The 12395-nt window shown below is 34.4% G+C and overlaps 1 protein-coding gene across 4 annotated transcripts in view; it reads right to left on the bottom strand.

Annotated features, from left to right (window-relative positions):
* Positions 1-434: 434 nt before the first annotated feature.
* LOC144967587 (eukaryotic translation initiation factor 3 subunit C-like) overlaps positions 435-12395 on the bottom strand; it is a 38816-nt gene continuing 26855 nt past the window's right edge. For 2 of the 4 annotated variants that reach the window (XM_078905043.1, XM_078905044.1), the window contains exons 20-24: positions 12097-12300; positions 11415-11577; positions 7359-7385; positions 4746-4772; positions 435-1099 (exon numbers count right to left, since the gene is read on the bottom strand). In XM_078905043.1, coding sequence (XP_078761169.1) covers positions 951-1099; positions 4746-4772; positions 7359-7385; positions 11415-11577; positions 12097-12300 — 570 coding nt within the window. In that variant the 3' untranslated portion in view covers positions 435-950. The remainder of the gene's footprint in view (positions 1100-4745; positions 4773-7358; positions 7386-11414; positions 11578-12096; positions 12301-12395) is intronic. The other 2 variants (XM_078905046.1, XM_078905047.1) reach the window with 1 other exon arrangement.

Genomic DNA, 12395 nt, shown 5'->3' with positions numbered 1-12395 from the left:
GAACATCTAGTCGAGTGTTGTGTTGTGACGAGGCTACCAGACAGGTCCATGACTACATGAATGAGGTGCTGAATTCAAGGCCTGGATAGACCATCATTACATAGTAGTCTGTGACCATTAGAAGTAGAAGCTGCTTCCTTAGGACCGGTATTTCATGTGTTTCAATTTCGGCTTTGAGTGGCATAAAGTCCTTAGGAAAGGTGCTTTACTCACATTATCTCACCATACTCAAAACGAATACCTGGCCAGTAACAGTAACAGCGTTGTTTCTGTCCAAAAAAAAAAGGGTAAAAACACCTTAGAGTTATGATGTCTCATCCTAAATGTTTAGTGTTGCTATTGGCTTTGGACCCTGTGTAAATCACTTTGAGCAGAGTTAATGGATATTACTCTTTAAAATGCAACTAAATGAGGAAAACACGCTTTACAGCACAGAATGTTATCATAATTTTTATTCAAGTTTGATTCCCACTCCTCCCTAAACATAATTTCTTAAAGACAGAGAGACACCAATAAATAATTGTTAATTCAATGAGATAAAGGAAAAAATAAGTCTAAATCTAAGCCATACTCAATCATACCAAAATATCGATTTTATATCAACATCAGAAGAGCTACTTTCAGATCTCTTTGATAAGTTACTTATTTTCAAAATCTGACATATAAAGAGAAAACAAAAAATCGATTCCAAAAAGACAACAATCTTTCTCCTGCTGATTTTACCATCTAGACATAGCACACTACACACTTTACAGCGTGTCAAGCAGTCATGATATTTGTCAATCCTTTCTCTCTTTAAAAACAAATCATCAATACACAGTTGGAAAAACATAACAGGGACACTTTAAATTAAAAATAATTGCTCAAATTTTAAAATAAATACACAGTAATAAACTTTATAACCTAATACTTCAAGATTGAAATAAATGGAGCAAAAACGTATGTCTGAATCAATAATTTCTTTCTCTTTTCTGGTCCCGATCTCTGTAGTAATTTCCCTTCTCCCTGTAGTCTCCTCGGTCCCTCTGGTTGTAACGATCTCCCCTGTTATCATCACCACCACGGTCCCTGTCACCCCTTTGTTGTCTGCCTCTTGGACCTGCAGATAATAAAATATAATTAGAGATGGAAAAATTATGATAATATGCATTTTACAAAAGATAAAATCAAGGAGCTGTAGCAAGGTTTTAATAAATATCAAATAAATGAAAAGGAGAGGAGAGATGGGGGAGATAGAAAGAGAGATTAAGAGATGTACCGTAGATATTTTTTGTGTTCAAGAAATACAGGGCCAATTATTAATATATAAATTTTATAAATTTCTTGAAATCTTTTGTTTTGTGGAAAACTGACTGCTATGGAACTGTATTGAACTGTTATTCTGGTTAATGGCACTCTAACATTTACAAGTTACCCGTACCCCACCATTTCTAAACATAAAAAAAAAAATGCTTCTATCCCCTTATATCTGTTTTCCAACATGCTTTCTGTCTTTGTCTTGGAATGAGATTACTTGGTTTTGTCCTGGTCCTGGCCAGATGCCCTGGCTGAGAGGGAAACAGTCGAATGTATAGTTAGTTTTGGGAGATGATATTTTTTTCTTTGTAAATCATCTCTCTGTTATGCATTGTATTATGCTTTCTTTATATTATATATGATTTGTAAAACATTTGAGTGTGTTCCTCTTAGCGGGGACCTGTGCTTGTGTCTGGATGAGACTTTTAGTGATCTCAAAGTACTTTGATAGAGTGATTTTGGAATCTACACCTGTTTCTTATTTGAACCAATTCCCCTTTGTCATCCCTTTTCTTGGATGCTTTATTGTAATTCTAGAACTTTTTACTATCCCATTTTCTTCCTTTTTACTGGCGCTGATATGACCTTAATGTGTTGCAAGCGCCGTAAAACCCTTAAAAACAAAAACAAAAACAAACATAAAATGGGAGTAGAATTGAACCAGATAAGAATATCAGCCATTGCTTATGAGGAATTGAGCGTTCTTGAAAAATCGACACCATTCCATCGCAGAGTGTATTCTATTCATATGGAAGTAAATTGGTCACCAAGCTCCTGTATTGTAATACTCACGAAAAAGCAAATGGCGATTAATTTGGTCTTTGCTCTGTATGTAATCTTGAGATACCGGGTTCAAGACACACACAAAGCTGAGTACCTTGATAAAGCCACTTAATTAATGCAAGCTCAAGGGGCATTATTCACAGGCAACCAAATGTGGTTCTTCTTCACTTTTAGAAAAGTTTTCCTTACAAAGGAAGATTATATGTGACCTATCATCTCTAAACGGTGTGGTTATGTCAGAGTAAACTAGACGTTTAAAAAAAGTGGTTTTGAAGACAACATATGACTCATATGAAATAGATTTTAATTGATATCAGTGCACGAAATTAAAGTCTTTTCTCCTCAATCATCATCATGGCTTATCGCTCCCAACACCGAACCCACTCCAGCATCTGGGGTGCAGACTCTTAGATCATGAACAGTGCAGCTGGGCCAGTCCTGATGTGCTCCATAGTCTGCTCTGGGCATCCACATAGACACAAACTGGTCTCAGCCACCCCCCACTTTTTCATGCATCCTCCAGCTGTTCACCCAAGTTTTGCCCATGCTCTGTTGCGCGTTACCCATTCATTCCTGGGGAGCTCAGTTCCGTTGGACAATACTTCTCTCTGATCTTCAACGGCTTCATTTGCATTGATTGTCCCACTCCCTCCATGTGGAAAGTCTGTAGACAGCTGCATGTCTCCTCAATAAAATATAAACACTTAAGTCAAGTCTCCTATCGCTGACTATAAATTCAGTCTTTATCATCTAAACCACTGACATAATACCGTTATGAGACAATGGGTCATATATTTTGATTTTTGGTCGTTATGCCTAAACCAACATTTTAATTTTATATTACAGTAACAGTCTGTGCTAGATGCTGGACCCCAAAATCATGTCAATATGTTGTCAGTGCTAGCCTCAATAAACTCAATAAATCCTTCAATATCTTTTGAATTAAATTTCTTCCAGTTTCTTAGCAAAGCCTTTATATCAGGTTTGATGCCCGGTCAGAACCATTATATGAACTGTATTTAATTTAACTTTACAGAATTTGTTTTCTCAGTTCTGATACAATCATAAATCATTTGTTTACAGTGGCATTAGTTATGCACGTTATTGAATCATCTTGAATTTTAGACTATATAAATTATATCACTCTTTAAATGTTTTTATTTATGTAAAAATGTTGAGTTTCCCAAAAAGTTAAATGCATTTGATACAAGGGTGTAAAGTGTTCAAATGAATTAACATCTAGACAAACAAAATCTGATGTACATAACTATGATGACAACCGTGCTTCCAGTACAGGTTCATTTAAACTTGTTTTACCATAAAAGACTTTTAAAAACAAAGTTGTCTTTATTTTCGCCTACTCACCGTCAATTTCAAGCAAGATAAATTTCAACAAGCCTTATTGAGTCTTTTTTTTTTAAACTTTTACACATAACGTTACAGGCCTCAACCACTATTAAAGGTATCATAGACCTATATAAAACTGTGTAAAATACAACTTATCATTAAAAAGAGATTAATTACTCCCATAGAAACATGAAAAAGAAAGAAGGAAAAAAACAAACAAACCCTGTGAAAGCTGAATCAAATGTATTGAGAAAGTGGTTTGACTGAGACAGAGGGGGGGGGGGGGGGGGGGAGATGTCTAAGTCATACATATTTTATAACTCCTATAATATTGTAATTTGGGTTTATGATACTTTCATTTAACCTCATCAATGGTCAACCAGGCACATTCCATTTTTTTGAAGATTTTAATAACTTTGTTTTGGCACCATTTTTGAACGTTTAAAAAAGTGTAATATTTACTATAGTTGGCATCTCTGAAATGAGACCTTACTGTCCAAGCAATCGTAGTCAATTGATTTATATTTATATACAAATAAAGAAGAATAAAAAAATTGTAATCTTGCGGTCCCTTTCCATTAAGTATGCCATTTCAATGCACATCAACTTTTTTATATCTTTTCCCAGCCACAAATGCTGAGAGAAACGTGGGAAAATGTAGAAAAAAAAAAAAAGAAAAAAAGACCAACTGATCAGTTGAAATAGAAAGAAAATAAAACAAGTAGATTGGAATTGCTGGAACAAAAGACGCAATGACGACCCATCAAAGGAAAATAAAATGAAAGTAGGGAATGATAAAGCAAAACAGAAAAAGAAGGAAGGAAGATGGATAGAAAAAGACCTGCCAACTGTACAGAAACAAAATGCGGGAAAATTCTTGGGAAAATCTGGGATTTACATGAAGATATGGTGGTGGTGGTGGTGATGATGATGATGATGATGATGATGATGATGGAGCTGGATTGATGATAATGTTTTGTTATTTTTGGAGTGTTTAAAAACTATCAAAAATTTGGAAAAAAGATGATAATGAAGGAAATTGGGAAAGGGGACAAATATCGGAAATTCCCAATAAAATCTGGAGAGATGGCAGGTCTGAGAAGATGCGAGAGAAAAAAGGTTTCCAGTTCCTAAAAGCATTGGCCAAGGCAATATAGCAACTGTTTTTTATTAATTTTAAAAAACTCCTTCCCCTCTTTACCAATCAAAGCAATGCAGACAAAAATTTCACAATGGATCAATGATTTAGTTTGAAATCCTTTGATGCAGAATAAAAAAATATTTATGGGTTTTAAAATTTTATTATGTGGATTACCCACCCATTCCATCCGATCTGGGATTCTGATCTGAAAAATGGTTTTTCATTATCGATAAAGTTGTGGATTCTATTTTGTCTTTTTGTAGCATTGTAGTCTTTTGATATGACTGTTAGGTCCCTGGTTCGAGTCCCCTTCTGCAGTGCAAGGTTGAGTAATTGGAAAATGCTCTTTACTCAAATTCTTTCACCATATTCAAATGTAAATGAGTACCTGGTCGGTAATAACATTGTCTCCGTCTAAAAAAATAATAGTGCCTTTCAGGCATCAGGTCTTGTTAAGTGTTGCTGTTGGCTTTGGACTCCTTATTCAATGTCTTGAACACATATAGTGGATATTGTGGTATATAAAAGCTCAAGTTTTGGGGAGGATTTTTATTTTATTTCTAAAAGTGAAGAATGAATTATAGATGAAATTTTGTCTCACTTGATGTCATAGAAACTTTGTAGTTCTTTGTTATGTGAATGACTTTTAAAATTGGGTGAGTTCTCATGCCTATTCCTTCTGCATCGTGAGTACATATACATAGCTGCCAACCCGGTAATTCAATTAAGAGGGAGATTTGGAACAAAAATCAGGGAGATTCGATCAAAATCAGGGAGATTACATTTTTACTTTGTGCGTGCACAGCTGGGCTCTATCTTTTAATAATCTCTTCAGGTTGTACACTATCTACCAAAAACATTGCTTTGAAAAGCTTAGAAGCATGGTCAGAGGCTGCTAAAGGAATGTTGTGTTCCAATAAAAAAGAAGTAAATAAAGTCTCTGCCCTAATCACAGCTTCATCCACTGGCGTTGATTTGGAATTTGAAGAAAAGAAGGATGTAATTGGTTTGCCACTAGTTGAAGCTTTGGCATTAATCAAATGTTTCTTAGAATTAACATGCCTCTTGACATCGTCACGTCCACCATACATAACACTAAACTCTGAATGACACATTTTGCACATGGCGAATGAGGCGTCTTTTCCTTTAACTATACAGGGAAATTCAACACTATACTAAAATCAACAAAGTCTTTAGGCAGTATAAAAGGCAAATACAAATTACTCCCAATTAGAAAGAAACCGTCCTCAGCAATTGAAACACGTTGTGGTTAGGAAATTTTGAAAATTGATGAAGACTGAAGGCAGGGCATAAGCAAAAGCAAATTATTCTCAATTGAAAATATCGATACCACAATATATTCTTTTACAATCCTATAGAGCAGTAAAGTTAGGTGCCCCAAACGTAAACAAAGGTCGAGAAGCACGTGGCAAACCACATGTTCCTGTCTTGACAGCTCACGTTCCAATGTAAATAATAGAAAAAAATAACCTTTAAAATGTGGCTGTTAGGTGGCAAAAGAAACACATATTCATAAATACTCGATCATGCATCAAATAATGTCTAGATATGGATATTTTATGGAACAAAAGGTAAAATTTTCTAAAATTTATCAAAAGTTACAGTCTATCTATTTTTAGACCAGAGCAAATTATTGCGCTGGTGTGAACAAAACAAGAATTATTCGGAGCCTGATTTTCAGAATAATTTAGCCTTATATTATTATTTCTTCAACTGTTAGATTTTATGTAAACATATTTTCAATACAGAAAGTGGATTGCCTACAACTCAAACTACAAAATTGGGAGACCTATATTGTGCGTAAATTATTCCGGTCCCTAACGGAAATCACTAGCAACTTGTTATTGTTTACGTTTGGGGCACCTAATTTTACTGCTCTATATAATCTATTGCCACATTACTGGTATCGATTCTGTTGCTTTCATAGCATCGACCAGCCAAAAAAAAAGTTGACAATTGATTGTCTAGAGAACCAGCAACTCATCACACTCAATATTCAAATTGATAAATTTCCAGGAGATTTCTGGAGATACTAAAAAACTGCGGGAGAGCGGGAGATCGGTGATAAATACGGGAGACTCCCGCAATCTGCGGGAGGGTTGGCAGCTATGCATATAATTATACAGCATAATTATTGGAAAACTAGGTCATTCCAACCGATGAACGCAGCACTACTGTCATATTTTTTTTAAAACGTTTTAAAATTTTGACCAAACTCGTCCTTCAAATATCAATTGAATAAAATGACCATCTTGGCAAAATCTCTCAAACCTGGGACCACTAAGTCTTAGGTATGAGAGATCTTGCCAAGATGATGGTCATTGTAATCAATCGATATTTGAAGGACACGTCTTTTGGCAAAAATTTTTAAAGCATGTTTTTTTAGTATATAGCAGATTATACAGACCTGCCACTGCTTTCACAAAACTCGAAATTTGGGTTTTAGAAATTGGAATTAGATCACATGTTTAGTGTTTATTTTATAGTTTAAAAAAAAACAAATATATATATATATATATATATAATTTTAAAAACAAATAAGAAAAAAAAAAGTTCTTAAAAATTTTATTTTATAAAAACAAACCAAACACCCCCCCCCCCCCCCCCCCCACTTTTTCAAAAAAAAAAATATAATTAAATAAATAAAATTAAAACTAAAAAAAAAAAACAATCAGAATGTTCCGATAACATCAGAGGCAGGTCTGCGCGATGTATATTTCTATAATATTTTAAACCAAAATCTTAGGGAACACAATAGACCGATACTTACCCCATTGTGACTGGTACTGGTTTTGATCTGGACACGAGAGAGAAAGTGAGATGAAAAATATTTCGTTAATTTATAGACACAGCCATGATATTTTCAATATTTTCAAATCATCAACCCAATTGAAACTGATAAAGATAAACGTGTGCTTTCAAAATTCAGCAAAAGAGAGACACAAAAATATGAACTTCCAATTATATCTCGAAATGTGAACCCTTACCAAAACATAAGTATGGTGGATCACGTTAGCTCTTACTTCCTATGCAAAGGGACTGAGATCGATCCCAGATGAAGTCAAGATTATTTTTTTGGCGAACTCCCTATTCACCCAGCAGATTGGGTACTAGCTGGGATGGTCAGATCTGGCAGAAAGTAATTTGCGTTATAGACTAGCCTCCTATCCAAAGGTAGCAAACATTTGTTATTGTCCGTTTCATGCGATGGAAACAGGAATATATAACTCAAGACTCCATGGGCCTAATCACTTTGAAGGACTAAAAAAGAAACAGGTATGAGGCACCTTTAAGCTTGAGATTACAAGCAGAACTGACTTTGCAGATTGGGGCGGGGTGGTATAATCTAATTAAAAAACTCTCATAAATCTTTAAAGATAATATTGTATGATTATATAATGCAACTTATTCGTGACAGAGGTAGGGGAGGGGGTTCAGAGGTAAAATAATTAACAATGATCATCAATATGATATGGCCAGGAAAAGTAAAAACGGTTACATGAAATCCAGGTAGACCTAAATCAAAAAGTATTATAAAAAACAACCCCCATCCCCAACAAGTGTGTCACTCCATAACTTTTCACACTCTAGTAGGAAGGGGGGGGGGGGGGGAGGAAGTGTCGATCACACCTAGGTGCCTGTCTGCTTTTTCTTTCTTTTATTCATAAAGAGCCGGCGAAAGGGGGCTTGGACCAGTGACCTTTAAATCACATTTCTAAATTCTTAAGTATTTTGCTTTAGCTCTAACCCACGACACCATCGGTATCAGTGATTTAAATGAAATCGGGTTCATTCCTCCTTTTCCATATCCAATGAGAGCTTCTCTCTGAGGTTTGATTGAGGGTTCAAATCGATTTTGTTCTTTTTCTGCCACTGATATGAGGTCATCAGAATTCTGATTTCTTGAAATCATGGTGAAGAAAGTTGCCATACAAAAGGCGGCAAATATTTCCTAATAACTCGGAAATTAAACTTTTTGCTTCTTACTGCAGTTGGGGAAGAGGGAACAACTACAAATCACTAAAGATATAAAAGAAGTGGGGTGAGGGGGGTGGGAGAGCTGTTTGATCTAATCAAAAGAACAATACAATAAAATAAAATAAAACAAAAAATAATAATTTGAAACCCCCTTTTATTTACTTTAACCATGTTAGTAATGAATCAGCTTACTTTTTAAACACCCTAGGAGAAAGCTTTTACACATTATAGAGATCATTGAGGCAGAGAAAGAATAAAAATCAGACAAGGAAAAAACATTAGTAGAAGGAGAAAAAAAAACAACAACAAAAAAAAACACCAAACAGTAGAGAGGCATGCAAAGCAGTTGAAACAATAAATAATACTTTTATTGTTTGAGACTAGGAATTACCCACTCTGCAGCTGTCCATTACAGATGTGGAAATGACATATGGAAAGTATTTTGAGGGCTTCTAACTTTGGTGTATGGATCAAGGGTTTTGAACTAGAGGACCTCATGGTTAAGTCATAGCTTACTAATACACCAAAGATATTAATATGTTTACCCGGGACCCAGGGCGTTTAGAACAGACAGGCATGTTAGAAATAAAAATGTATATGTCTCCAAAAAAGGTTAAGAAAGAGAAAACAATAGAGGAAGCTTAAGTCAATTTTGCCTCTACATAGAAAATGTATGTACTTGGTTCCTAGATTGCCTTTCAATTGTAGTATGAAAACCAAAAATAGAAAACAACTCCTATGAACTAAACAATGTTAGCAAACATCTCAATTACCTCCCATATAGACAAGCCATCTAACTTTTATATGAAAAATCCGATATATCTCGCTATACACAGGATAGTTGACATGACATAGCTATCAAACTCAAATTTGATAGCAAATGAAATTCTTTCGATTGGAACAATTTTTATATGACACAAGCAAAAGACGTTCCATGAATTCAATCACAACCACAAACATTAGATTAAACCCCAAATCTCATCTCTTGTTTCTGTCTATGTCAAAACATGATAAACTAAGCGTAATAACAATGCCCATGACAAGCAAGAGAAAGGACGGGACAGCAAAAAGAATGTTTAAAGCAAAGCATTTTATAAGCAACTACAAGACTACAACATCCGGGTACAAAACAGCAGACAAAGATACCATGTATCTACACCATCCTAACAAGGGATTGGAATATACAGGCGTCAAAGTCCTAAATGTCATTTCCCATGACTTGAAAAGGTTTATTGCAATGGTCTTGGTATGACCTCAAACTAATTTTGCATCATGAGATTTGTCTATTTGTATCAAAGATAGTCAAACTGTTAATTTTCAAAAGTAGTCAAATGGTTCATGGACTTTTTATTCCAACCCCTTCCATTTCCCCCATTTACAAAATTGAATCCTTTAATTTCATTGAGTTGAGATTGAAAGAATCAATTCATTATGCACCACTTTCACTTGTCACATCACAACCTTTAAAAACAGCAACTAATGATGGTAAGATTCATTGAAGTTCTTTGTAAAACAAAGAATAATTGGATGATACGAAGTGTCCAGTTTGATTTGTATTAAAAACAAAATATATTACATAGAACTTCCTTCACCACTTATGCTGTTTCAGAAAAAATATTCAATGTTTAATAATAACATCAAAAAACAGAAAATATCTTGTATCCGGCAGTAACCAAGATTATATTGCTATTCAAGTTTTGACTCTTTTAAACATAGAATCAGAAATTAGTCCACAAATGTCAAAAGATAAAGTTTACCAATTATCCCACTCTGTCTACGAACATAAACCCCGACATGAAACATAACACAGGGTGTCAACTAATAAAGGTAACCTTATTAAAGAACTAAAAAAGTTTAATGTGAATTGGCCTTCAAAATAATTTGTATGAGCATTATAATTGAGAAAAAAAAATTGCCAAAATGAATATCTAACAAACATATTAAGTTTTCAGTGAAATCATTGAAAACATCACTACAAAGACAAAATTGTTTTAGTTTTTCTTTCTTTTTCGTAAGAATTGGGAATATTTTAGACAGTCAATAATATTAACTCTTTGAATCACCTCCCCCAGAGATATTTTACCAAGTTGCTTTCCCATGCCAAAATATTTCAATTGTGATGATTAAATATTTGTTTACACATATAGCTAATCATTTGTCAGTTTATAAGGGACATCTTTGATTATGATGTTGACACCCCATGCCATAATTCAACCAACAACATAAAAAGAAAACGTTACCATTATATCCTGGAAGTAAAATAAATATAAAAAAGCATATGGAATGATCTTAAAATCACAATACATATCAGTGAATGTATATTTTATAGGTACGCAGAGTAATGAGAACTAAAAATAAAGTTGATATATAATAATAAAAAGAAGTAAAAAAAGGTAAATCTTTAAAGCAATTGTAAAGGACCAAAGAAAGATTTGTATAAAGACCAGGACCCAGTAATAATTATCAGAAATAGTCAATCCATAAATCTCTATTTCATCCAAATGACTTTAGGTGTCCTTTTTCTATGCCCATATCTTAAAATACAGAGCTGTCTGTCTTATATTCAATACAAATTTTTGAGCATGACAATACACAGGATAAGAACTTTGAAACTTTCTTCAATCGTTAGGGGGGCAAATCCAACAATTTAAAAGCTAGATTTAGTCATCAGAATTTTTTTCCAATGTGAATGATAACAATTTTTTAAAGATTTCGATTAGGCAAATCTGTAAATTTGTCTGAAGGAAGCAAAACCTTCAGCAAAATAGCAAGAAAAGCTTACGATAGAATTGAACACTTGAATTCTTATTTGGAATAAGTTGATATGCGAATGCATTCATCCACTTACTGGCTTTATTGAAGAAAAAGTTTCCTTGCTTGATCTCCATAATCCTCTCATTGTTATCCACTAGAGATCCGACCTTATCCGCCAGTTGCAATGCCAGAGACTGGAGACGTGTTGGTTCTGTGCGGTGCATCACCACAATCTGGGTTGGCTCATCCAGGGATGCCTGAAATCATCACAGAAATAACTGTTATAAAGAAATGACAAGTAAACAGGGCTTTCGGCCCCGAACCACAACTTTGAGGAATAAAAAATGTGAAAATGAGGAATTTGACACCAAAATGATAAACAACTTTCTATATACAAGTTTTATACGAGCCGTTCAATTCATTTTCCATTGCATCGAATAAAAGTTGGGTTGTTGTTTTTTTACGTCTATCCCTTTCTATGTGAAGTGAGTGCTCGACCATCTGATCCACAAGTCAATATAAAAACATCAACGTCTATTAATAGAGTTGCCAATTTTTCATGAAAAAAAAAAAATTGGGAAAATTGTGGACAAACCTTGAATACTTTTATTTAAAATATAAATCTGATTATTATGATGATGATGGTTTTAAATAGTAAAAATAGATGGAACAAAAACCAGGAATTTCCCCTCAAAAAATGGGAGATCTGATAAGTTTGTATTGCATTTATCATGAATCATGAATTTATGGAGATTATCCTGAAATTTATCTCTTACCATGAGCTCCTCATTGATGATCATCTTACTGATGGTGGCGTGAGCCAAGGCTGTCTCAATTTCAAACATGGTGGCCAAGTTGGGCAGGCTCAAAGAGTCGTACAGGGATGAGTAACGGAACAAGTAGGTACGCAGTGATTCCTCCTGGATCTTCTCACAAATCATGTTGCGTACTTTGTCAGCTTGGTGGAAAAGATCCCAAACCTGAGAAGGAAAGACAATGACTCAGATCATAATTTTTTTAAATAAATAATTTGTAGAAACCAACTGTTAAGAAAACAAACAAAAATCAAGACATC

The sequence above is a fragment of the Berghia stephanieae genome, chromosome 3, assembly GCF_034508935.2.
Source record: "Berghia stephanieae isolate SIO BIC M18660-M18661 chromosome 3, UCSD_Bste_1.3, whole genome shotgun sequence".
Taxonomy (NCBI): Eukaryota; Metazoa; Mollusca; class Gastropoda; order Nudibranchia; family Aeolidiidae; genus Berghia; species Berghia stephanieae.
This window is presented reverse-complemented; position numbering and strand designations above follow the sequence as displayed.